Source organism: Dasypus novemcinctus, chromosome 23 (genome assembly GCF_030445035.2).
Source record: "Dasypus novemcinctus isolate mDasNov1 chromosome 23, mDasNov1.1.hap2, whole genome shotgun sequence".
NCBI classification, from domain to species: Eukaryota; Metazoa; Chordata; class Mammalia; order Cingulata; family Dasypodidae; genus Dasypus; species Dasypus novemcinctus.
In genome coordinates this window covers 14,935,418-14,961,090 of record NC_080695.1, presented here as the reverse complement: position 1 = coordinate 14,961,090, position 25,673 = coordinate 14,935,418, and the positions used below count along the sequence as shown (strand labels likewise).

Sequence of the window (25,673 nt, the reverse complement as noted above, 5' to 3'; positions counted from 1 at the left end):
CTTTTTCCTTCCCAAAATTATTATGAGTCCTGGCCTATTCATATGCAAATAATTGAACCTCTCTCGACCTCTACAACCCCGTCACACACGCCTGCTGCCTCAGCCTCCTCGGAAGCTCACATCCTACGGCCTCCCGTGCTGGAGGGCCTCGAGGCTCGGTCCTGGACAGTGGCCGAGTCGGGCTTCCCGTTCACCAAGCCTCGTCCTTCTACCTCCTGAACAACAGGAAGGCCACATTCCCCAGGGCCCTGGCGTCCAGGTGAGGCCATGCGTCCAGGCCCACCCAGGGGACTGCAGGTGGAGGCGATGGACGCCACTTCCAGGCCTGGCCCCTGAAACCTCCCCAACAACCTCCAAACGCTTGCGCCTTCTTGTCCTTCCTCCCCTGCTCTTCCTTCCTCTTTCTCTTCCTTCCTCATGCTGCCATCCTGTCTACCCCTCAGAGACAGTCCTGAAGTGTTTTTTTTTTTTGACTCTGGGGCCTACTAAATAGGTAACAATAAAGTCTGTCCCATGGGAGCAGTGGGATCTGCCCAGCAGTATCTGTTGCTTGCACCAAAGGCTGCTGAGGGCCCCCAGCCTAGAACCTCGTCCCCGCTGCAGAAGCAGGGGTCTCATCGCCGCGGTATCCTCAGCCTCGGGCCTCACGCTCTGTAGGTTTGAAGTAACAAGACAGCGCAATAGACAGAAAACAGGAGTTGAGAGGGAAGAAATGGGTTCAAATGTGTCAGTGATCACTCTGCGTTTAAATAGATCAATTTCCAAAATTCAAACGCAGACATGCAGGATTTAACTCTCCATTCCCATGATTCTCACCATGGGACACTCTTGCCTCAAAAGTGTCTGCAATTTTGCAGAGCCTCAGAGGAACAGCAGTTTCTGCAGATTCCAAAGAAATCCCTCAGGCAGCTGAGCAGGAGTTCCACGTTGGGACCCACAGGGAGAGCAAGAGCAGAGGGCATGGGCCGGGTCACAGCGGCATCTGCCACAAGGGACCTGATTTGATTCTTCAGCCTCTCAAAGGTGTCAATCAGTTCCTCCCAACCCCCCTGTGCAGAGAGGAAGAGGGGCAGGCCGTGTCAGGCCGTGTCCATCACCACAATTTGAAGCTACCCAGGAGGCGCTGTTGCTGTGCCACGTGGCCTGGGGCCGAGGGGCTCCTGAATTGCCAGGCAGGCAGGGGCTATGATGTGTTGAAAGACAGAAATCTTTTTCTGGAAGAAAATAAGGCTCACCTGATTGTGGAGAAGAAAATAATTTATTCTCAATCTTGCAAGAAGGGGCAGACAACCAGAAAACGTGGCTGGTGTGCAGAACCCAGAAAAACGCCAAACAAAGCAAAATGACACAATTTATACCCCTAAGCCTAACAGGCAAGCCCTTCCTCTGTTTCTTCATTGATTGGATACTTCAGAGGTTACAGCCTATCCAAGAAGGCTAATTTCCCCGAGCTAAAGTTTTTGATTAACCACTTCCCCTATCACATTTCAGCCATTTTAGATTTTATCTGCTTCTTTTGCCAAATAAGGAATGGAATTTAATGCTGAATTGGTATTGACTTAGCTCTTTATTGTGCATCCTTTTTACTGGCTATAGGACTGGCTTAAGCCGGTTTCCTTTGTTCCTGATTAACCCGGGAGTGGGAGACTGAGGCAGTAGACTGCAGTGGACTGGAGTGGAAAAATTAATTAATATTTTCTTCCTTTATGTGAAAACTAAAGTAATCTCCATTTCTTACATGTGTGGAAGGGAATGAAGTGGGAAAGTAAATGCGTGAAGGAAATCAGGCAGTCCCTTAGTCGTCGGGGCTCTGTACTTCAGTGTGATGGTGACCTTAACCTCTCTACCCGAGGAAGTAACACAAAGAAAAATAAAACCAAATAAGGTGTAGTAAAATGACAGAGAGGAGGAGGCAGCTTGCTTGGAGCCACTGGGGGTGGTAGGTGGGAGGTGGGAGCAACCACCTTCCAAGGGGGCTTTGGTCTCTTCAGTTGGGGCCACCTGGTTTCCTTGTGCCCTCTGCCAGCTGTTAATTTAGGACGATCCATAGGGTTATTAACCTCCCAGGTAAAAGCGTCCTGCATCCTGGGACTGAGCTGCAGGGAAGGGGACTGCCAATGTGCATGAGGCGTTTGGGCTGTGCCCCCAGTGCCCGGGGCAGGGCTCTTTGAATGACATGCTTGGCTTGAGTGTGTAGTCCAGACATCAGCAGTGGGCATGGTGGCAGGTGTGCACGAGGCCGAGTGAAACACAGCTGCCAGTGCAGCCCCGGGTGCAGGGGCCTCACAGATTTCCTTCCTCCTTTACTTTCCAGAGCCTTCCTTTTGTTGCTTGACTTAGTGATTCTTGTTTCATGTTTACTCAGAGCAGACCCCCTCTTTTGAGATGAAAACAAACACCCTGGAAAGCTGGGTTTTCAGGATGGCCAGAAGAAAAAAGGAAAAATCACCCAGCTATCCCAGGAGACTTTCCCAGAATCTCTGCATCCTCTTAGATGCTTTACAAGGGATTCCCTTTGTTATAGTAAAAGCACCAATAACATTGTCAGCTTTGTCTGCATTGTTTGTGGCCGCTAACAGTGACCCTAAAATTGCACTGAGTAGTTTAAGCAGAATAAAGTGGGTCCAGTGGATTCCTTTTAAAAACATGTGTTTAATGTGCCTCTTCCTTAATTGGTATGAATCACAGAACTGAGCTTCTTGAAGAATGTGTGGCAAGGACCTTATTTTTTTAAAAAACCTTGCATTGCTCATTTGATTACATTACCATTTGTCTTGGAACATACTAATTAATTCCTCCATTTGATCATTCTTTTTTGTGGTTTGCAATGCCCGTAGTACTTTGCTAGGTACTGGCAAGGACAGAGCAGGTAAACATGTTTCCTGCCCTCAGGCAGCTCATATTCCAGGGGAGAAAGGAGATAAATGAGGAAATCAACACAATAATCACAAATAGTGACTGATGTGTTGAGAGGGAATTATAAGGTTGAGGGAAGGGAACTCGTTGGAGATATCACATCTCGGGTGAGATCTGAGAGATGAGAAGGAGCTGAGAGAAGAACACTGCAGGGAAAGGAACAGCCCTCACCCACATCCTGAAGGCTGAAAAAAATGAAGGTTTATTTCTTACTTGTGAGGCAGTGAGTACAGGAACATGAGGAGAAGACTAGCCACAACATGGCTGGCAGACAACATGGCCGACAGACAACATGGCCATAAGCCCCAGCCCAGAAACCACTGTACTAAAAACAAAGCTGGAGGCCCCTGCCAAGACTTTGATGAGGAGGTCCCAGTTGGGACTCTTTCTGGGGCCAAGGGGAGGTCCTGGATAATTCCAAACAGGCTTCCCCATAGGTACCAGATAATCCCCACAAAAGGCCTTACCATCAGCCACCATTGATGGGGTAACCAATAACAGCTGGGGGCCCTCTCCTTAGCAAGGGGAGGAGTAATTAATAGCTTTATAAAGGCAACCCCATAAGTCAAATCGCTCTCTCTTCCTCGAGGAGTGCGCCCCAAATCTCTCTGTGTATTTCCGTCCTTTTCTCCCATTTCTCAGCAAGCTCTGTTCTTTTCCCCCTTTTCTTCATAAATTCTTTTTACTGGCTTAATAAAGTCGTGTGTTCTTAAATTATTTTATGTGACACTGCCAAGAACCTAAAGGAATCCAACACTTCCCCAGACTCACTTGCATTACCGTTTAGTGAGGGCTAGTAAAGTAAAGGGGAAAGAATCGCCAGGATGGAATTTTTGAGAGACCCAGGAACCTTCTGTCCAGTGGTCCTGCCATTTCAAGGCCCTCAGGGACGGGTACAGGAGAGGAAGTGAAGCCGGCTAATGAGATAGGGAATCAATAGATGGATCTGGAAGCTGGCAAGAAGTCCGTGTGGACATCAAAAACCCCAAGATGGCTGCTGGAAGACCCTCCCCACAAGATTCTACCATCCAGAACAAGATTTCCTCCAGAAGTCAGGAGAAGCCCTGGATATTCCCCAAGGACTTTATGATTGGGCCCTCCTGGGGGCCTGATGAGTGGGATAATCAATCAAAAGAGGAAACAGCTGGAACTTCTCCCCTCCCATTAGCAAAGGGGCAGAATAATTAATGGTTTAAAAAGCAAGAGCCGGGAGGTGGAGTTGGCTTAATGGATAGGGTGTCCGCCTACCACATGGGAGGTCCAAGGTTCAAACCCCAGGCCTCCGGACCCGTGTGATGAACTGGCCCATGCACAGTGCTGACGCGTGCAAGGAGTGCCGTGCCACGCAGGGGTGTCCCCCGCATAGGGGAGCCCCACGTGCAAGGAGTGCGCCCTGTAAGGAGAGCCAGAGCCGCCCATTGCGAAAGAAAGTGCAGCCTGCCCAGGAATGGTGCCGCACACACGGAGAGCTGAGGCAGCAAGATGACGCAAGAAAACGCGACACAGATTCTGGGCGTTGCTGACGAGAATACAAGCGGACACAGAACAACACACAGCGAATGGACACAGCAGACAACTGGGGTGGGAAGGGCGGGGAAGGGGAGAGAAAAAAAAATCTTAAAAAAAAAGCAAGAGCCCAGCTCTTTTGCTCTGTTGCCCTTGCCCTATACCGGTGCCCGTACCAGTGCCAGTTGCGGTGCCAGTCCTGCCCAATTCCTGCCTTCTGTGCCCTGCTCACACCCTGCCCACCCCACCCCCCACAGGAATCAACATACGAGTAAAACCTGGGCATTTATAATCTATAATGGGTAACCGTAATGTGTAAATCAGCCCGCTTTATCACTTTTCAGCCCCTTCCTCTCTAACTGGGACCCATGATCTGTTATTTTCTCCCATTTCTCTTCCCTCTCTACCTGAATAAATTACTGGCCTAACTCACCCGACGGGCTCTTGAAGTTCATTTCTGCAGCATGGTCAAGAACCTAGACAGAATCGGGTTACCTATTTGGGAGCCAGTCCAGGAGCTTATTGGTGAGTGAAACAACGGCCCACGGCCCGTGTAATGCCTTCCTTGTGTCTCCATTTTAAACGGGTTCACCTCCGGGCCCCCACAGGACACAATCCCGGAAGGGAAGGGCCCAGGGTCCGACCCCAGTGGGGAGGGCTGGGGCACAGGGCAGCAGCTCAAAGCAGGGTCCTGCCAAGACAGAGAGAGGTTCCCCGCAGAGCGCCAGATGCTGCCAAGCAGGTTTCTCAAGCCCTGTTAGCAGCCGTCAGCTCTGCCCTTGGGCCTGGCTGCCATTGCCATCTCCCGCCTCTCCCCTGGGGGCAGCGCAGCAACGGCGGAGAGCCACGGCCCTCCGCCCGGGTCCACTTTTGCAGGCCGGCCTTCCAGGCTGACCACACCCGGCCTCCTGGTCTGGGATGAAGTGGGAAGGTGGCGGGCAGGGCCAAAAGGATGCCGTGGGAGTTGCCTTTCCCAGGGGGGTCGCAGGCCAAGACACCCTAGCATAATTAACCTTTACTCATGGATTACCTTCCTACTTCCTACTACTGAATTTTCCATTACAGGTTTGTGTTACAATGCTTTGGAATGTCTTTTTTTTTTTTTTTGTCTTTATTTATTTATTTTTAATGTTACATTAAAAAAATATGAGGTCCCCATTTACCCCCTCCCCCTCCCCCCACTCCTCCCCCCATAACAACCACCTCCTCCATCATCATGAACACTCATTGCACTTGGTGAACACATCTCTGAGCACCGCTGCACCTCATGGTGGCTGGTCTATCTGGGAAACTCCTAGACAGTCAAGTCCTAAAACTAGGCCTGTGTCTAGGACCTCTGGAAGAATAGGAGGGAGGAGCAATATCAGTCTTGAAAGGCATCCGATCTATTTGGTCTGTCTTCTAAGTCCACAATGGCCCTGGAAATGCCCAGCGGCAGGGGCTCTGTGATTCCTGGGGTGGTGGGAATCAGAGAGCAACCAAACTTTCCTTGAAATTGAGCTCAGGAGCTTCTGTTTGGGCAACAGTACAGTCAGACCCTGGAATGTAGGGGTGTCGAGAACCAGAGCAGTAAACCTGAATGGCCCCCATTCCTTGGGCCCTTCCATTCAGAGGCCAGTGCAACTTCCCCTGAAATTCAGATCAGGTAGCTTGTTTGGCAACGACTCCCACCAATTTGGCTTGAGCGCTTAGGTCTGGTCTCTGGATTTTCAGGCATCCCTCACGGTGTAGGTCGTCCACAGGGACGCCTGTAGGCAAGGCTCTGAAATTAAAACTCTCAGGATGCTGAGAACAGAGCAACAGCTCCAAATTATGTGGAGTGTGAACGTTTTAGTCCGACTTGGACTCTGGGACGCCAGATCGGTCGACTAAAAAGCACTTCTTTATTCTTCCTAGAAAAATGGGCATGGTCTCTAGCCCACCAGTAAACTCCCCATAGGAGTGTTTTCCCAAGAATCAGAAAATTCTGCCTCCTGCTGGTCTATGTGGCCACAGTATAGCTGAGAGCAGCCTCTGTATAAGACACTGAATTCCTGTAACCCAGCTTAAAAGCGAAGGACAGATAGATCTGAGGACAGAAATCGCATGTTGTGTCTCCTTAGAGAAATGAGGAAATACACCTCAAACTTCCATTAGTTTAAACTCAGTTGTGCCTATAAAAGGTGTGGCTAGAGATCAAAATCCAGACCAGTTACTAAATCTGTCCTGGAAAATAGGAAACCTCATGTGCCATCAATTAAGAGCAAAGAGTTCCTAGAAATGCTAAGGATATAAAATTCTCTCTTCTGTTTTAATCTGTGTTTAACTTTGTCAGTTTGCTTGTGCCTTGGAAATGAGATTTGGGGTTTACCTGTTACATATTGGATAACGGTGAAAGGTAACCTAAAATGAGTCGTTAAATGTCAATACTGCTTGCTGGTGGATTTAATGTATAAGTCACAAGTAGTATTGCTTCAACAGCTAGAAAAGCAGAGAAACTTTGCAAAGGTGTTACCAAGGAAATTTTTGTGGCTTAGTTAATAAAGGTACCGAATTCACCTTAAAGTAAAAAACTTACTAGAAACTGTAAGTAAGAATTAAGATCATTTATAGATTCCTTTATATTATAAAATAGCAGAAGGATAATAACTGAAATTATAATTAGGTAGATTTAGCCTAAACCTACTATTGTAAGTGTATCTAATGAAATTACATTAAAGAAATGTAGATCTGGCCACTTTTAAATGCATCAAGTAAATTCCACTGTTTGCTAATTGTATTCTAAGGTAAATTAACCAGTCTATGTGATTGTGGTCAATTATAAAGAGTTTGTAAAAGTGATGGATGTAGGATGACTGAATGCTTGAAAGTAACTTGTTTCTCTCCCTGTTGCTAGGATATAAAGAAAAGAATTGTATGTAAATCAGAAGGTAATAAGATGCAACCCTCTCTTTGTGCCAAATTCCACTTTTGATGATCAAGAACATCCTGTTGAAGCAATGAAGTAAGAAAACCAGCTTCAACCAGTTGGCTGGACCTGCACAGAAGCAGCCCCTTGCTGTCCTCACTTCAACTTGCTTAATTAACATAGTAAAATTCCCACCCAGGGGTGGAGTTGTCCGCCCCTTTCTTGATCATGCAATGCATGTGCAAGTATGATTTCCTGAACATGCTAATCATACAATTATATAACCATCTATGTGTGTTCATCCATATGCATAAAAACTAATGCATAATCAAAGCAAATGCTAAGTAATAATTTGGATATTTAAGCAAGAGTAAAACTGCGGCACAGGGAATCGGGTCTGAATCACTTTGGACTGGCCTTAGCTCCTTACCTCTGCAGACGTAATAAATGTGTTAGTTTGCCTAACACTCGTGTTAACGTTTTCTTCATGCCATCTCTGGTTATCTATAAAGGCCCTGCCTTGAGGCCTAACAAATGCATCTTCTAAACTGCAGCATTTAAATAGGTAGTTCCAAGAAACCATTACTAATTAAAAACATAAATCGATATTAATGGGAAAAAGTAACTTCATAACAAGGAAACCTATTGGAAGCCACCTCAATCTGCATATTCAAGTGGTGGTAACGAAAAATTATCTTGATTCCAATGGGAGTCTTCAGTTTTCATTTTAAACAAATGGAAAAAGTAGTTTTTATTGTACTGCTAAAGTAAAATACCTGATAATTAATATCTTCATGGTAAAAGTGTAGAAGTAAGAAGCAAAGTATTACAAACTAAGTTCATCTGATATGTTACACACTGCATTGGCAGTGTTTAAAAAGTGTATAAAATCAAGAAATAGATTTCAGAAATAGATCCAGGCATTCAATACACTGCAGGTCACCTCTCCATTTGAGTTATTGGTCAGGTTGGTCGCTGACCCTTAAAACAATAAAGGTATCTACTACATCTCTGGTTGTGCTCCTGAAGTCAAAGGAGACTACGTTGCAGTTTCAAACTCCTGCAGCAGTCAATGAAGGCTCGATACAGCCAGATGTACAATGGACATCACCTCCAGACTGGCACTGTTTCATAGTGCCGAAGGGTGCTACACACCAGGCTAGTAGAACACTGGAGCCTACCTTCCTAGCTTCTCTCTAGGGTCAACATTGTTGCAGCTTGCTGGCTGTGTGAAGGACATACCAAGTGGAGCAATGGTCACTAGATGACTGTGAGTAGAACTTAACCACAATTGACATTATGGCCTGCTCCTATGGAGAGATAGCATGTAAGCTATTGCAAACCTGGAACTTAAATCTATTAATTGCAGCTCAGAGAGAAATTTATGCATTGGGTAGTACATTAATTAGTATTACGTACTGTACCTATATTTCTCCTATTCTAGATCGATGCCCGATGATTATGGTGATATCTTTTCTGTTCTAGATCATAGGCAGAGAAATAGCGAATAGGTTAAAAGTCCTGGTAAACTTCATTTTCAAAGTACTTAATGAATGTGCCTGTAAGATAAAAGAATAGCCACCTTGCCTGAGCTCAGTGGGGGCAAGTGCGCTTTTATTTTAAAATGCCACCAAGTTAACTTGGGGGTGACCTCTTAGTTTTTACCCACACAGGTGGAAGACATGCTTAGTCCAGGTCTCCCTCCTAGCCCTTATTCCAGAACCTGTCTTGCTCAGACCCTGGCAGATCCATATGCCATTCTGCCAGGGCTAAGCGTTTTCCCACCAGAAGGGAAACAGCAAATGAGGTGGCGATGACCCATTGCAGTTTAGCCCCTTTGAGATGGTCCGAGGGTAATCTTTCCTCACCCAAGGCCTAGAAACCAGGTTCTGATCAAATCTTGGCAAGAAAACAAGCCTGATTCTCAATTAGAGCCAAAATGGAAGGAACTTTACTCTGTAGTTCTGATCACTTCCATAGCTATGAAAGTTAAAGGAATTTCCAGCTTGGTGCACTAATCCTGAGTGAAGTCAGCTGCCCAAGAAAGCGCCAGTTCACCAGAAGCCTCTGATGGGATCTGTGAATGCCAGTCCCTGGATGGCCTGAAATACCTCTTCAAGAGAAAATGCTAAGTAGTGTCTATGTCAAAGTCATCTGTTCCCTCTAACACTAGCCTAAATGCTTACTGCTAGGGAGAGGGCAAACCAGACATCCCTTAAGAAACCTTGCCTGTTTTCATCTCCTGTAGCTTAACTAAAAGGGGCAATGTCTCTTTTCATTCCTCTCTTCTACCGTAAGAATAGGGATTGACAATTTATACCTAACCCTGTTGCCTATTGCAATCTATCCCTAGAGTTAACCAACAGCATAAAACAACTCAAGGAAGATACTGCCTCCCACCAACTTCAGGAATATACAGCCTTGCAGCACCTGGCCTTTTCTACTTTTGTGGTTCAGTATCCTCTTAGTGAGACCATATATTCTCAAAATTCTAATCAAGTTTATTTCTTCTAGAATTAACATATTGTTAGCCCTATAGGGACTTCAGCTCTGTCCAGGATGCCAGATCCATCTTCCTCCAACCGAGATAGAACACAGGAGGGTTTTACACCTTGTCAGGTAGGGTCTACTGCTCCTAACTAGCAGGAAGTAGCTACAGAAGAATGATCATCGCCCTTCAGGACCCCTTTAAGAATAAAAGTGTAAACTCTCTGAACAGGGAATGAAGCTGGCTAGTAAGATAGGGAATTAATACATAGATGTGGAACCAGGCAAGAAGTCCAAGTGGACATCAAAAAAACCCAAGGGGACTGCTGGAAGACCCCCCAGCACACACACACACATACACAAGATTCTGCCACTCAGAGCAAGATTTCCTCTAGAAGCCAGGAGAAGCCCTAGATATTCCCTAAGAGCTTTATAATGGGGCCCTCCTGGGGGATTGCTAGGTGGGGTAATCAATCAAAACAGGAAACAGCTGCAGCTCCTCCCCTACCATTAGCAAATGGGAGGAGTAATTAATGATTTAAAACGCAAGCACAGGAAGATGTCTGGCTCTCTGGCCTTTGCCCTGTCCTGGTGTCAGTCCTGGTGCCTGTTCCTGCCCTGTTCCGGCCTTCTACGCCCTGCTCTTGCCATGTCCCACGGCATGGGTCAACACGCAAGTGAAACCTCAGCATTTGTAAGCTATGATGGGGAATTGTGCTCTGTGAATGAACCCACTTTATCACGTTCCAGCCCCTTCCTCTCTACCTGAGACCCATGATCTGTTATTTTCTCCCATTTCTCTTCCCTCCCTCCCTTAATAAATTATTGGCCCAACTCAGTGATGTGCTCTTGAAATTCATTTCTGCAGCATAGTCAAGAACCTGGACAAAATCCAGTTACGGAAGGAAGAGAAAGAGCCAAGGGTGTGGAGGTTGTTGGGAGGTTTCAGGGGCCAGGCCTGGAAGTGGCGTCCATCCCCTCCACCTGCAGTCCCCTGGGTGGCCTGGACGCATGGCCCCACCTGGACGCCAGGGCCCTGGGGAATGTGGCCTTCCTGTTGTTCAGGAGGTAGAAGGACGAGGCTTGGTGAACGGGAAGCCCGACTCGGCCACTGTCCAGGACCAAGCCTCGAGGCCCTCCAGCACGGGAGGCCGTAGGATGTGAGCTTCCGAGGAGGCTGAGGCAGCAGGCGTGTGTGACGGGACGGCCTACAGAGGAGAAGCTGCAGGGAGTTACTCGGATCAAGAACTTCACTCTTCCCCTCTCAGCTCAGATCCAGTCCACCACCACCCCTTGGATCCCTCAGCCAGGCCAGCTGGCTTGATCTCCAGAATTTATTCTGAGTCTGGCTGTTTACCGTCCTCTCCACCCCTGCCTCTCTGGTCCAAGCCTTTCACCTGGACTTCTGCCTGGTCTCCCTGTTTCCACTCTTGCCTCAGTTTGGCTCTTCCCAGCAGCTGAAGGGATGCCTGTATAAACTTCAGTCATGTCAGTAGCTGCGACCCCTGCTCTAGACTCCTTGCCAAGGTCTCCCAGGCCTTACCTGATCTGGACTTGCTCCTCTTGCCTTTTCCAGTTTCTTATCTCTTACCTCACCCTTCTTGTACTTCAGGCTCCAGTCTCAGTGAGTCTTTTGAACACACCCAAGATTTTTGCTATCCCAGGGCCTTTGCATTTGCCACACCTTCTCTCCAGAGTCTTCCTTCTTAGATCTTCCCAGGGCTGCATCATTTACATTGGATCTCAAATGTCATCTCGTAGAACGGACTATTTTTAAGCTTTTTTCCCAGTCGCCATCTGTCTCATCATCCTGTTTTAATTTTTCACTCCACTTTGTTTGTTTACATATTTATGGTCTCTAGCCTTCCTTTAGAATATAAATTCCATGAAAGCAGGAAGTTTTTCATTCACGTCCACAACAATATCCCCAGTGCCTAGAACAATGCCCAGGCACAGGATAAGTGCTCAATAAATGTTTGTTGAATGTGTGAAAGGAGGGAGAAAGGAGGCTCATTAGTGTTAGATGCTGCAGAGATCAGTTGGCTTTGATAGTATGGGGTGTTTGGTGACCTTGGGAAGAGCACTTTCCATAGATGCAGGCTATGGAAGCTCTACAGGGCCTCCTTGTGCGTTTTCTCTGATCTAGTGCTTTTCCTGGAACATATTCTTTATGCAGAAGGTACAGAACATTCAACTCCATGTGAGTATGTGTGTGTGATCTCATTAATAAGAAATCATATCATTTGTGGAAAGGGCTATTGGCATGGCTCTGTAAATGATTTGAAAATGGGAAACATCTGGAGGGGAGAGTGTCATGTCCAAGTGGAGGCTCTGGTTGCATCTCCTTTCTCTCTCTGGCCAGAGGTGGTGATTCTGAGCTCTTGTTTTATGCTAGTTCTATGTTCAGAATGACATCAATGATCTCAGAGACAATGGCTACATTAGAAATGAAAAAGAGGCAGACATCACTTTGGGGATGGGGAAAAGAGATATTATGAGGCTGGAGTAACAAAGATGGGATATTACAGTAGCAAAGATCCTGGAAATGATGGCTTCGGCTTTTACTTCCCAGTAACGCCATCGCGGTTATCTCTACTTGAAGTGATGACCTTTCTGGGGTTCATCTCTCCCCCACCCCCTACCCCACTGTACTCATTAACTGATCATGCCGCTCTACTTTAAAGCCTTCAGCTGGTACATTCAGCCCCATCATGGGCCAAAACTCTCCGCAGTTTGAACCCAAGCCACCTTGTGACCTTATTTATCCCTGCTTGGGATGATCCACTTCTGGCTCATTTCTTTATTGTATAAACACCAATCTCAATGCATTAGAACTGAGGGATGTTCAATAAGTATTTGTGGAATGAATAAATGAACTCTGAAGCCAAGCAATGGGAAAATCTCTGAATTGGAACTTAGGAATTGGCAAATATGATGTCTGTGCCTTCCCTACTCTGTTCCTACCTCCCTCCTCCCTTTTATTCTTTAGTTTTCTTTATCTTTCTTTCCACATGAGAAGGAACAATCAAGAGAGTGGTGATGGGCTGGGCTGGTGGGGAAACCCAGCACCCTTAGGTAGTGTGAAGACTGTCTTCACTCAAATGCTATCTCTTCCTGGAAAACTTCCCATATGTTCCCTTCTGAAAGAAATCTCAGCATTGAAGAGTGCACCTTGGATTTGCTGATTAGGGCAGGGGTTGTGGGAGGGAGTGAGATTTGAGCTGAGCCTCAGCAGAGGGTCCTAAGCAGAATTGGGCAAAGTCCACACAGAAAGGGGCTGGATTTGTCTTGTTCTCCTGGGTCTCCAGTGCTCATTAGAGAGTTAAGCGTAAAGTAAATGCTCAATGTGAAATTCTTGAATGAATCATATATATGAGCAAGGAGAATAGAAAGAAAACACTAAATATATTTGATGAACCATAAGGTCGATTAGCCTGGAACAGAGTGTTCTAGTGGGAAATGAGGCTTGAAAAGCAGAGCTCAGCCAACTTGAAAATGGCCTTGAACCTGGCAAGGAGTTTTTGTCTTTGTTGTGCCTAAGCAGATGCACTCCTTCTCTCCAGTGTAGCTGGTGAACTATTCACAGATGAGTCTCTCAGGGAAAGAAAGGTGGTACTGAGGAACTGAGGAATGGTTGAAGGGGGATAATTTGTGGCAGTGAGGCTCTCCCAGCGTGGGGCATCCTCAAATTGCACTTGAAGTCAGTTCTGCTCAAAAAAGAATGTGTTATTGCTACTTTGTGGGGTGGACTCCAGCAGCACAGGCAGGAGGTGACTATGGAAAGACCACTTTGGGTTCCCTTGGACCCCTTTATCCTCCCTGGATTGAGGCAGGTAGGGCCCATGTGCCTAGGTGATGCCCATGGCCCAGCTCCCTCTCGTCACCTCTTTGTGTCCCTCCCTCACTGCCATTGCCTCAGAACTCATCAAGAATAATCTTTCCACCTCTTCTTGGCTGACGTTCTTGGGCCTTCGCAGTGGCTCTGATCTAAGTCCCTCCAGGAAGTTCCCTCTGGGTGCGTGAGGCTCTGTGCCCCACCCTCCTTTCCCACACCTGGCCTGGCTTGGGGTCTTCTGAGGGCCCCTCCCCCCTCAACTCAGCTCCGTCTCTCCTGTCACAGGTGGAGCCACATCTCACATTCCAGCCCGCCTTGGCCATGGCCTGCTCACGTTGACCCTTTTCAACATGACTTTTGAGTTCCTCATCGATCTGAAAGTTTATCCCGTCAAATGTCATTTTTCCCTTGTTCCAAGTGTCATAGTCTAAAGTTTTGAAATATCCATTGCTATATTTGTCCCTTTTGACTATTTGTTTTTCCTTCCCTGCAGCACTCCCACTATTCAGAAAGGATTTTCTTTTTATAAATGTGGATTTCAGGTAGACTAAAGAAGCTATGTCTCAGTTTTGACCTTCAAATGGGATCCTAAGTATCAAAAGCAAAGGTGTAGCCTTCAAAGTTCAGCTTTCAAGAAAACTAAGATGTCCATCTCAGAAATCTGAAGGCTGGGATTGCTTTCCTTGAGGAACTCAGCTTGGAGCTTGAACTTTAGGGTAGTCAGGAGTGAAAAGGATGAAGCCAGGATGTAGAGGACTTTTTTGCCGCACAAGAAGGGAAAACACAGGGTAGGAAGGGAAGCTAGGGTGAGTGGCATGTGAAGGACAGACGCAGGAGTTCTGCGCTGCCCTTTGGATTTGAATCTATGTGTGACTTGGGTGAAAAAATGATTTGGAGGAAGTCCAAGAACTTTAGGACCAATTCTTGCTTCCTGGGAATAAACTTTCCTGAGGAGACTGAAGCCTCTCAAATAAGCAATGGTTGGTGCGTGGCCCTGAGGCCAAAAAGGTGTGAGGAAGGATGAGGGGCTGGGGCGGGCGAGTGTCTTCCAGGAAGCCAAGGAGGACTGTGGACCTGCATACAGGAGAGGCTGGGGTTTGTAGTAGAGGCGTCTTGGAGTTCTAGAACCATACGACCAGAGGGGACACAGCTATATCAGTGGACATCAGCAGGGAACAGCTCTGCAATGCCCACACTTCAGGGGATGCCTCAGCTCAAGAACACTGCTTCCAGGGGCCACACTGAGGAACCGAAGACAGATTCTCTACACCCAGCCATCATTTGGGAAGGACGAGGGTGAGAGACAAAGCCTTGTCAAGGGGAGAAAATGTTGGAGAGTATTAAAAATGGAAAAGAGTGTGGTAATACAGATACCAAGCAAGACCTTGGGCTTTCAACCTTCAGTGACATTCCAAGAGAAACATGAGTTTGGTGACAGGCAATGAAGTCAGGAACTTTTCTTTTGCACACCAGAGTGGTAGGGTATAAAAGTTGACCCTACTAGAGTACTAACTATATTTTGACTGTAATTTCTGGACAGGGAATTGCTGGACCTTCACAACTTCCTTTGTCTGAAGGTATTGTCATCCTCCTAAGCACTTCAGGTGGGTCAAATGTTTTGGGGGCAGGACGAATGATCAGATCTACTGACATATTTGCAATCGCATAATTTAAAAGCATCTTTCCATATCGTGTGCTAGGCAAGGCGGTTATTGCTAACTTGATTTTACAGATTAGACAATGGAGGCTGTGGGAAGTAGTTGATCTGGGAGGTGGGGGGCAGCTCAGAGCCAGACACTCAGGTCTTCTGTCTCCGAGGCCAGTGCCCTTCCCTCGTACTGCTCACCTGGACCGCACCGATGAGGTGGACAGTGATTTCTAAAGTTTGGCTTTCTCGTGTCAGGCAGAGAGGGTGGCTCCTGGGGCCGAGTCCTTAGTGACTTTTACCCTGAGCTCCTGGGGCTCATCCCACAGCACAGTGAGGGGCTGGGCCAGGCCTCGGTGCTCCACCTGGCAGGAGTGGGGGGCTCTGTCTTGGGGAGACAATCCCACCACCACCCAGGACTGGTAGGTGCCATTTCCACTGGGAAGAACTTCTCCGCCTGATGCCGACTCCAGGGCTTTACCGGCCTGAGTCCAGCGCAGACTGATTTCTCGTGGGTAGAAGTCGTAGGCCAGGCACTTGAGTGTCCTGCTTGTCCTTGGGGAGCCGTGACTGGTCACCGACACAGAGGGAGGATCTGTGAAGGGACAGAGCGCGGGTAGTGAGGGCGTGAGGTGGACTTCCTTCTCGGGTCTCCTTGGCTATCTGCCACCTGCAGAGGGTTCGCTCTGAGCTCTGTATCTGCTTCCTCCAAGAAACTCCACGGACTGGGAAGGCTGAGGGGTCCCCGAGCTTCTCTGTGGGGTCATGGAATGTTCGTGGCTCCTCTTTGCTGTTCCCCGCTCCCCCACCCCCACATATTGATCCCCATGTCTACAAGCTGTGGATGCGCCCGCAGACTTTTCTATTTGTTTCCTGAACCTCTGAGTGGCTTTGATGCTCCATGTTTCCTGCGTCCCAGCCCTGCCTCTGAGTCCTGCCTGAGCTTGTCCATCGGCTCCTTCCCTGCTCCATCCCTCAACCCTCATCCTCCTTACTTCATAAGTCAGAGCCTCAACTTGGGGCACCCAATCCTGCTACCACTTGCTCATTTTCATCCTTCCATGTTCCCTCCACAACCTCCCAGGGGGGCATGATCTTTGAAGCGATCAACCCTGAGATTTGCCACCTGAAATACAGAATTTGGGTCCCAGTCCCACCTCTTTGGACAGTGCAACCTATCTTCTCTGACCTCCTGCTTCCTCTTCTGTAAACTGGGTATTATTTGGGGAAGTCCCACCATTGACCGGGCAGCTCATCCTTCCTGAAACTTGACGATGAGTGCTCTCTTTGGACCACATCTTGTCCTGCCAGAAGCTGAAGCTGAAGGCACTAAGGGATCTCCAGGGATGGATGGGAGCAGCCTGAGCTGTTCCCCCAGGCCCCGAGCTGGAGATCCGCTTGGTCTCGCCAGCCCAGCGTCGAGGAGCGGGACAAAGGAAAGCACACGTACCTTGTCGGTCCAGGAGAGAACTGCTGTGCCTCAGGTACCTCTGCAGCATCTCAGGGCACTCCTCCTCCAGGTAGGCCTTGGCCCGCTGCACGTAGACCTTTTCTGCCTCCCACTTCCGCTTGGTGCTCAGGGCAGCTGGGTCCAAGGGCACCCAGGCTGGGATTTCTTGGTTGAACTCGATGAAGTCCTGCCCATCGTAGGCATACCTCCAGAACGCGCCAGTGCTTGTGCTATTCCAGAGTGCACACCCGAACATTCCCTGGAAGGTGTGAGACCCTGGCCCGCCCCCCACCCCCCAGGAAGTCACCAGCCTGACAGCGGCTCCTGTCCCACCATTTGCAACCAGACAGAGGAAAGGGCTTTGATGTCTCAGCATGCCATCCCTTTTCCCTGGCAGTAGGCAGAGAGGGAACCCTCTGGTTTGGTGTTTTACGCCTGTCTGAGGTGAGATGTGTTCTTTCCAGCTGGGGGACTTAAGAGAGCTATGGACGATGGATGCTACAAGCCCTCCTGCATCGACTCATGGAATGAAGCTTATTTACTGGAATATACTGTGGGTTCTTAGGTACCCAACTCAACCAGACTGAAGGGCATTTTCAAGTTAAATAGAAATTAGATCTGACTTTACAGAGTTTACAGGAATGCCTCCTTTTATCACAATTCTAAGTTGATACCAACCAGTGACCACCGTCCCCATTTAGCATGCTTGCCATCTGTATCCCAAATCTCTAAAGCTCCCCCTCCCCTCCCATTCGCACCAACTCTCAGAAATGGACCCCTAGGGAAGGCGGGCACAAGCTCTTCATTTTGATTATGCTAAAGTAGGTGTTTGTCCAATACCAATTATTGGTATTAGCATAGCCTCCAAAGTCAGGCTGTCTGGCTCAAATCCCAGCACTTCCACCATCCTTCACTTTGCTTGTTGCATGAACTTGAGCCATGAAGCCCCCATACGTCAGTTCCTCCTGTCTGAAATGGGGAAGACAAAGGGGCCTATTGGACAGGGTTACTGTGAATGTGATGTGCACGTTATCTAACAGCCTGTGGTTTTGAATCTAACACTTACTGAGCCCCTTGCATGGGCTGTGATTTGTGCTAGGTGCTTTCTGTCTTGTAATTCAACCAACATCTCTTTAGAATGTATTGTTGGCTCCATACTATTCTGGGAATGGGGTCATGGGGCGTCAAGATGGACCCTTCCCTCTTGCTTAGAATTTAAATAGAGAAGGTGCATTCAATTTCATTCTCAGGACAGCTCTGCGAGGCAGGCTTTAACACTCCAGTTTTTTGCAAATGTGGCCCAGATAATCAACTTGTTCGATGCCAACCTGCTAATGACTGGGGTAGACCTGATTTGAACTCAAGTCTGAAGACTCCAAGGCGGGAGCACTTTTCCACCCCACCTCCCTGATGGTGGAGGTGAACTTGATACCTTTTCAGGTGGGATCCACCTGCCAAAGGTGGAGAGCTGAGAGGTCAGAAAGCACCTGTCTCTGACATCACTTCCTGGGTGAGTGGCGGTGGAATGAGGGTGGGGAAGTGACGAGGAAGGAGGAAAGCAGGTGTGTGGTGGGTGGGGTGATGCAGGCATGTTGTGGACTTCTGCTTGTGCCCCCTTTCCTCCTTTGGGTGGGGACTGCTCCTCCCACCGACCCCTCCTCTCACCATCGCGGGGCTGCCTCAGAGCTAAGACCACAGCTCACTGACCTCTGCTGTCCTTGTAATAGTCCACGATGTCATCCAGGGTCGCCATGAAGATCTCCTCCCTGGCCTTCTGAAGGTGGCTCTCCTTCTCCCAGTCCTCCATGCCTTCCACCTGGCTCCAGGGGCCCAGGGGCTCAGCCTTTTGGCTTTTACTGTCGTAGCGGAAGAAGGCCTGGTCATTGAGGAAGGCTGTGGCCTGAAACCTGGGGAGGCCTTTGGTCGGCCTGGACAGCCCCGTGTAGAGGAAGGTCAGAGAGTAAGATCCTGTGAAAGAGGAGAGGACTTTGAGGTGTGGGGTCTGGCCGGGAGAGCCCCACTGTGTGACGGTCCCAGGGTCTCCTTCTCCCCTGCTGCCAGGCTCACACCAGCACCGGCTCCCTGGAGAGAACGGGCTCCACATTTCTTCTGAAGATGACATTTCAGCGACCACGATGTGACTGCACCACATTGCTTCCTCTTCTTGGCACAGAAGAAGACAATGTTTCTCAGCCTCCTTGTAGCTCCATTGGGACTGTGTGAAAGAGTTGTGGCAAAAGGGACGGTGCGTGGAAGAGATGGGCTTCTCCTGGCCCCAGGCCCTGAGCAGCTGTCTAGCCTTCTGGGCCTCACTTGCCTTTGGGTGATGGCTGAAGGCCACAGGAGGAGGGGAAGAGCCTTGCAATGGGAGCAGTCCATTTCCCTGAGTCTCCCCTGGAGGAGAGGAAAGTTGCCCAATCTTCATGAGCACACTTGAGAGAGAATTCCCCTGTGATGGGGGAAGTCACTAAGAGCCTTCTTTGTTATTGGAGCATAACCTGGCCTAACCTGACAAATACAGATAGAACGTGGAGGATGAAAATTTACAAGAAAACTCAGGAAATGCTCCAGGTGGGATCTGCAAGGGATAAGACCAGGATAGGTCTCAGAATTCCCGGGGCAGGTTCTTAAATTTTGGTAGGAGGCAGGAGGCAGGTACTGTGGGGCTATTCCTCTCATCTGTAATTAATCCCAGTTGTTACACACAGGGTGCTAAAGGGGGTTAATGAGGTGGGGGTCAGAGGGCAGATTCCCAGTTCAAGTACTGAAAGTATTCTTGCTAATTAGTTTCCAAACAAAGTTCTTAGAAAACTAACAGCATGTACTTGCAGACAGTTAATCAATATAACCAATTTTAAACTCACAGAGTTTAGAGATCATCAGCTTCCAATTCATCTTGAAAATTTCTTACATAGTTTTTTGTTTGTTTTTTATAGGAGGTACTGGGGATTGAACCCAGGAATTTGTACATGTGACACAGGAATTCAACCACTGAGCTACACCTACTCCTGGAAATTTCTTACATAAACAGCCTCACTCCCTTCCTTGGAGTTGACTTTGGCTTTTCCCAAGCTGCAGCCGCCTTTCTCCCAGGCACTCACCTCCGGGCCCACTGCAGACGTGTGCGAGTGTGCATGTGTTTCCTTCTAGAACCATCTCTCCAGTTAACTGGCCTCGACATTGGCCCCTGGGGTCACTGTGTCTCCCTCAGAATCAGGCCGGTCCATGTGGCCATGGAAGGAGGGAGGGCAGAGGGGAGAGCCTCGGCTTTGGGCTTCCTGCCCCAGCTTGGATGTCAACCCACGCAGGTCATTTCACCTCACTGTGTCCTGCCTTTTGTTGTGGTTGCTGTTTAAATCTCTAAACTAAGGGTTTGAGAGCATGGATTCCTTAAAGTCTTATTTCGCTAGAGTCCGAAGGTTCCTTGAGTGCCTCTAGAAGTGCGTGAGCCGAGTTAGCGGACAGCCTTGGGTACACGTTACTACGATGATACTTAGGGGGATCCAGGCTGCCTCCGGGGCCCTCCTCCCGGCCCGTTCACCCTGTTCCTCACCTGCCCTCCCTTTCTGCCCCAGCACCCAGCCCTTGCCTTCCCCACTCACGGGTTGGGGTGTCCTGGGGGACGGTGGACCCCAGGAGCAGCGGCAGGGTCAGCAGGACAGGCACCATCGTGCCGGCTGGACGGCGCTGGGCTTCTCTGGATCCTGGGCCTCGCAGCAGACTTCCTGGAGCTGGACCCAGGGGCGCTGCTGGGAACGGCTTGGCCTGGAGCCCAGCCCAGGGGAGGTGAATCCACAGGCCAATGACAGTGCCAGACGGGCCTCTGCCCTGACCGTGACGAAAAAGAAAAACACCCAGCCAAAGGGCTTGCTGGCAAAGCGCACGAGCCAGGCTGGCCAGGGGTTGTGATCAGCGCGTCGACAGACAGGAGGGTCAGAAAGGGAGGCGCTCTGCAGGGGAAGCGGGGCGCTCAGCTCTTCTCCACCTCCCCTGCAGCCTCTTTCTCCTGAAGCTGATGAGAAGGTGCCTGTGTTTCAGTGAATCAAGGCGGCAGAGACGGCAGTGGGGCTTTTTCTAAGATGTAGCCAAATCTCCAGAGGGAGACCAGTTGGCTTCTGGAACTTTGCGTTCCGAAGAGCAAAGCCTTTCATCACAAGAACAACGTGTCTGGGCTTCACCAGACCCAGGGGACAGCAGAATGCCTAGTTGTCCATCTGAGGAGCTTCTGTGCCATGGTGCACTCGTGCCCGCTGCAGGTCTGGATGCCACGCCTGGTTCCAGGTTCTTTTTCTCACAACCCCACACCTTTACACCAGGGGGTGCATGTCAGGTATTCATTGGGAACAAGAAACGGAACCCAGCCAAGGCGGTGAGAGCAAATAGGGACGTTTATTGAGTGGACACGTGGGATCTTACGCTACCCAAGCGAGGGAGGACAGCCTTAGGGGCAGCGGGCCGGACACTGCCAAGCCATCGACTGCCAAGACAGACATCCCGCCGCGTCCCTCCTCTCTGCGGGTCCGTCTCTCTCTGGCCTGCAGGACAGTTTCTAGTTTCTCCTCTTCATCCGTTCTGTTCTTCTCCCTCCAGGTGACCAGTCTCAGGGCCCCACCTGTGCAGGGCAGGTCTCCTGCCAGCACACCTGGCTCGCCTCCCCTGCCTGCTCCGCACCTGGCAGAGACGCAGCATCATTGTCCACCAGAATCTGGGGGGCGTGTGGGGGACAGGCTCCGTCCTCCTGGCCGCAGCCATGGGGGAGGCCGTGGGCTGCCCCCCTGTTCGCTGGGGCTGGGGTGCGTGGCCTCCAGGGACCCCCAGGCCGCTCAGGCACAGGGGCTGGGGGCGCTGCTGAGGCTCTTTGTGTAGCCCGGGACAGGGTAGTGGCTGGAGGACAAAGACACACCTAGAAACTTCCCCAGGGGCCTCCACCACCTCCGCAGACCCAGCACAAGCTCCAAAAGGGTGAGGCAGAGACAGAGCCCGCTGACCCCAAACATGGCCTGCAGGAAGAGGGACTTCTCTGAGGGGCGGGGGAGCACGCAGTCCACCATGTGGGGGCAGGGGAATCTACTGCACCGGAAGATGAGCGGCACGTGGAACCCGTAGAGGTGGTACTGCCCCGCCAGGGTGGCCCCCTCCAGGACCACCCGAACCCCCAGCTGTGCCACATAGGCCCAGAGCAGCCTGCGGCCCCTGGACCCGGCAGCCGCTCGGCCACCATCCCCCTCGACGGCCAGCGTGTCCTCCTCCTTCGCCTTTTCCAGTTCCTCCCAGTGCCAGAGCACGTGGTACAGGGTGAAGGCCAAGTAGAGGGCGCCGGGCACAGCCGCCAGCGCCACCTGGAAGGCCCAGAAGCGCAGCGGGGAGAGCGGCTGGAGGGCGTCGAAGCAGGCGGCCTTGCACAAGGGCTGCTGGGTGCTGCACTGGAATTCGCTCTGCTCGTCGGCGAAGACCCCAGGCCCGCAGGCAGCCAGCAGCGCCACGCGGAAGCCCAGGAGCCCGGGCAGCAGGAGGCGCCCCACGGGGCTGGAGTGGCGGCTCTCCTCGGCCAGCAGCCGCCTCAGGAGGCGCCCGCTCATCCTGGCCTGGGGCAGAGGGCGAGAGGACCGAGTGGTGGTGTGACTTCAGCGGGGGCCAGGGCTGCGGGCAGGACCGTGCTGCGTCCACCAGCAACGCTGTTCTCCCTCCCGTGCCCGGTGGGCTGCGGCCCTTTGTGCCCTGCAGTCCCCAAGGAAGAACTGCTGGGGAGACGCCCCTCCAGCCTGTTTCGGGGACCAGGACTCCCCACCAGGTCTGTGCCTGCGAGACAGGTCACCTCCCTTGGGAGACAGGTGGTCCGAGGCATCCGCCCTGCTGACTGGTGATGACAGATCTGTCCCCATCAACAGAGGAAAAATGTCCCATTAGAATGGGACTGTCAATAAAGAGAGCATTCGTTTCCACAGAACCTCAGAGGAAGCATATCCCTGGAAACTTCTGTAAAAACAAAACCAAAAAAGCAAAACATTTGGAAGATATCTGCTTAGGGTCTTCAAAATGCAATGAGGGGAAACGGACTTGGCCCAGTGGTTAGGGCGTCCATCTACCACATGGGAGGTCCGCGGTTCAAACCCCGGGCCTCCTTCACCCGTGTGGAGCTGGCCCATGCGCAGTGCTGATGCATGCAAGGAGTGCCCTGCCACGCAGGGGTGTCCCCGCGTAGGGGAGCCCCACGCGCAAGGAGTGCGCCCGTAAGGAGAACCACCCAGCGCGAAAGAAAGTGCAGCCTGCCCAGGAATGGCACCGCCCACACTTCCCATGCCACTGATGGCAACAGAAGCGGACAAAGAAACATGACGCAGCAAATAGACACAGAAAACAGACAACTGGGGGAGGGGGGGAATTAAATAAATAAATAAATCTTTTAAAAAAAAACCAACAAAAAAAACCCAAAATGCAATGGGATGTAAGATCTATTTAAGACGTACAGGAACCATAAATAAAATTCAGGCTCAGAGGCACACAGATATGAACAGGTAGTCCAGATGAAATTTACAAATAGCAAGGAAATCCAGAATGGAAGTTAGATCCATCTTGGAGAAAGGAAAGAGCTAGAAGAACATGGAAGGATCTCAAATGACCAAGTCTAGGGAAGGAGAGACAACATCAAGAAACTGCTCCCAGGAACCCTTGACCCCATCCTGGTGCCTCCTCCCTGCTCCCTGCTCGGGGCACTCACCTGGAGGCTTGAGTGGGGGCTTCAGCACACGGGTGGAAGCGGGCGGTGGAAGCGTCCTCACTCCAGAGCACACTAGAGCTGGCTCTTCCCAGGGGCTTCTCCTGCCACCACCCGCTTCCTCCCCCTTCACTTTCCCTTCCAGGCAGCCTTTGTCAGAGGAAGAAGCACTGCAGCTAGAGGTCACCTGGCCCAGCGGTTTTTGAAGGCAGCAGAATCAGGGTTTCCTGGGAAGAGGAGTTTTCCTGGGAAGGGGGCAGGCTAGAGAATTCCTGTGGGAGTCTGTGTGGGTGGCAGGGAGGGCACCAGGGAGGGGATGGCCTGTTTGAGAGCAGAAGTGGTGTCATCTCAGAGCCCATGCATGGAGGGCCCTGGCCAGCGTGCAAGATGTGGCCCCCAGGTCCGTGCCTAACCAGGTGGCCTCTGCCTCCAAGCATAGCTGTATCATTCCAGCTACCACTGTTCTCTGGTCTTCAATTCCTAGCAGACCTTCTGGAAAAAATGGTCAACACTGGCTATTGCCAATTCTTATGTCCCCATCACTTCTCGAGCTACCACAAGTGGCTCCTAACATTGCCTGTGCAGAAAGGAGGCCTGGGTAGGAGGCAGCTTTGAGCTGAGGCAGGAGGATTAGGCTAAAGTTGGGTCGTTGGTTAGAAAAGAATAACGGGACACATGGTTGGCAAGGAGTTCTACAGGGTGCATATCCAGGGTACATAAAAATGTTTGGATATTTTCATAGTGGCTACAATTAAAAACAACTGAAGGAGTGCTGAGTTCCTAGCTAGGGGAGCTCTATCACAGTCCCTAAAGGAACAACAACAATCCCCCGAGTGCAACCGCAAAGACCAAAAAAGAATGAAGGTCCAACAATGAGCCCTTGATACTAATGACTATGTTTATGAACCTGTGCACCTGAAATAAGAACAAGGCCTAGAGCTGCAGGGTGCCTAAGAGTTACCTCCTGAGAGCCTCCATGTTGCTCAAATGTGGCCAGTCTCAAAGCCAACTCAGCATGTAAATGCATTGCCTTCCCCCCAGCGTGGGACATGACTCCCGGGGATGAGCCTCCCTGGTGCCAAGGGATTACTACCAAGAACCAGCTGATGATGTAACTAGAAAATGACCTTGAATAAAAGGGTCAACTTGGATCAGCAGAATATCTCAGTCTACATATAATACCCGGAGTTAAAAATGCTTTTTGACCTGAATCAAGGGGGAATTGGAAAGGACAAATGAGTTTATATGGCTATGAGTCTCCAAAAAGAGCTAGGAGGTTATCAGAGGGGTTGCCCTTATGCACACCTCAGTAGAGTCTCAGAGACAGATAAAGTAGATACAACCCCGGGTATTGGTTCTTCTGAGGGTTACAGAGACCCACAGGTTCTATGGTCATGGCAGATGGAATTCAGTGCCATGTCAGTTGGCATTTCTTTGGAGTTTGTGTTTCTGTGTGATGGAGCTGGACTCAGATGTGATCTTTTTTCACAAGCCTCTCATGTTACTTTTACCAGAACTGTAGTTGGTGCTGGGGTTTAATATATATCCGGGGGACCTGAATCTCTGGACTGATCATGTGATAGCCAGGCCCTGAGCCTCAACAGACTTCAGCTCCTACACTCTGGTTTATTGGACTTACCCCACTCAGCTAACATGGAGTTGAAGAAGGTCAACCACCACACCATGGAGCCAAGGGTGCCTACAACTGAAAGTAGGAGGATTGGATCCAGCATCCATGTGGAATCTAAGCCCCTTCTTGGTATAGATGTGGAGTGGACACAACCATTCCAAGGTCCACAGGATGGAGGAATAGAATACGGATTAGAGTGGACTTACTGATATTCTATTCATGAACTGTAATGATTAGTAATCGAAGAAAATGTGGCATTGGTGTGGAGAAAGTGGCCATGGTGGCTGCTGGGTGTGGGGAATGGGAGGAAGAGATGAGATGTGGAGGCATTTTCGGGACTTGGAGTTGTCCTGGTGATGCTGCAGCGACAGTTACCAGACATTGTATGTCCTCCCATGGCCCACTGGGTGGAACATGGGAGAGTGTGGGCTATGATGTGGACCACTGACCACGAGGTGCAACAGTGCTCAGAGATGTATTCACCAAATGCAATGAATGTCTCATGATGATGGAGGAGATTGTTGCTATGGGGGGGAGGAGAGGAATGAGGGGGGTAGGGGGTAAATGGGGACCTCATATTTTTTTAATGTAATATTAAAAAA

The 25,673-nt window shown here is 50.0% G+C and overlaps 2 protein-coding genes across 2 annotated transcripts; both read right to left on the bottom strand.

Moving 5' to 3' along the window:
* Nucleotides 1–15,283: 15,283 nt before the first annotated feature.
* On the bottom strand, nt 15,284–20,488 carry AZGP1 (alpha-2-glycoprotein 1, zinc-binding). Its single transcript, XM_004458370.5, has 4 exons — nt 20,329–20,488; nt 18,434–18,694; nt 16,727–17,002; nt 15,284–15,871 (listed from the first exon to the last, which is right to left on the bottom strand). The coding sequence occupies exons 1-4, from the start codon at nt 20,393–20,395 to the stop codon at nt 15,531–15,533; spliced, it is 945 nt and encodes a 314-aa protein (XP_004458427.1). The 5' UTR covers nt 20,396–20,488; the 3' UTR covers nt 15,284–15,530.
* Nucleotides 20,489–21,440: 952 nt separating this feature from the next.
* LOC101446966 (gap junction gamma-3 protein) lies at nt 21,441–23,556 on the bottom strand. Its single transcript, XM_004458368.5, has 2 exons — nt 23,445–23,556; nt 21,441–22,311 (listed from the first exon to the last, which is right to left on the bottom strand). Exon 2 carries the CDS (start codon nt 22,303–22,305, stop codon nt 21,550–21,552), a length of 756 nt encoding a protein of 251 aa, XP_004458425.1. The 5' UTR covers nt 22,306–22,311; nt 23,445–23,556; the 3' UTR covers nt 21,441–21,549.
* Nucleotides 23,557–25,673: the final 2,117 nt, after the last annotated feature.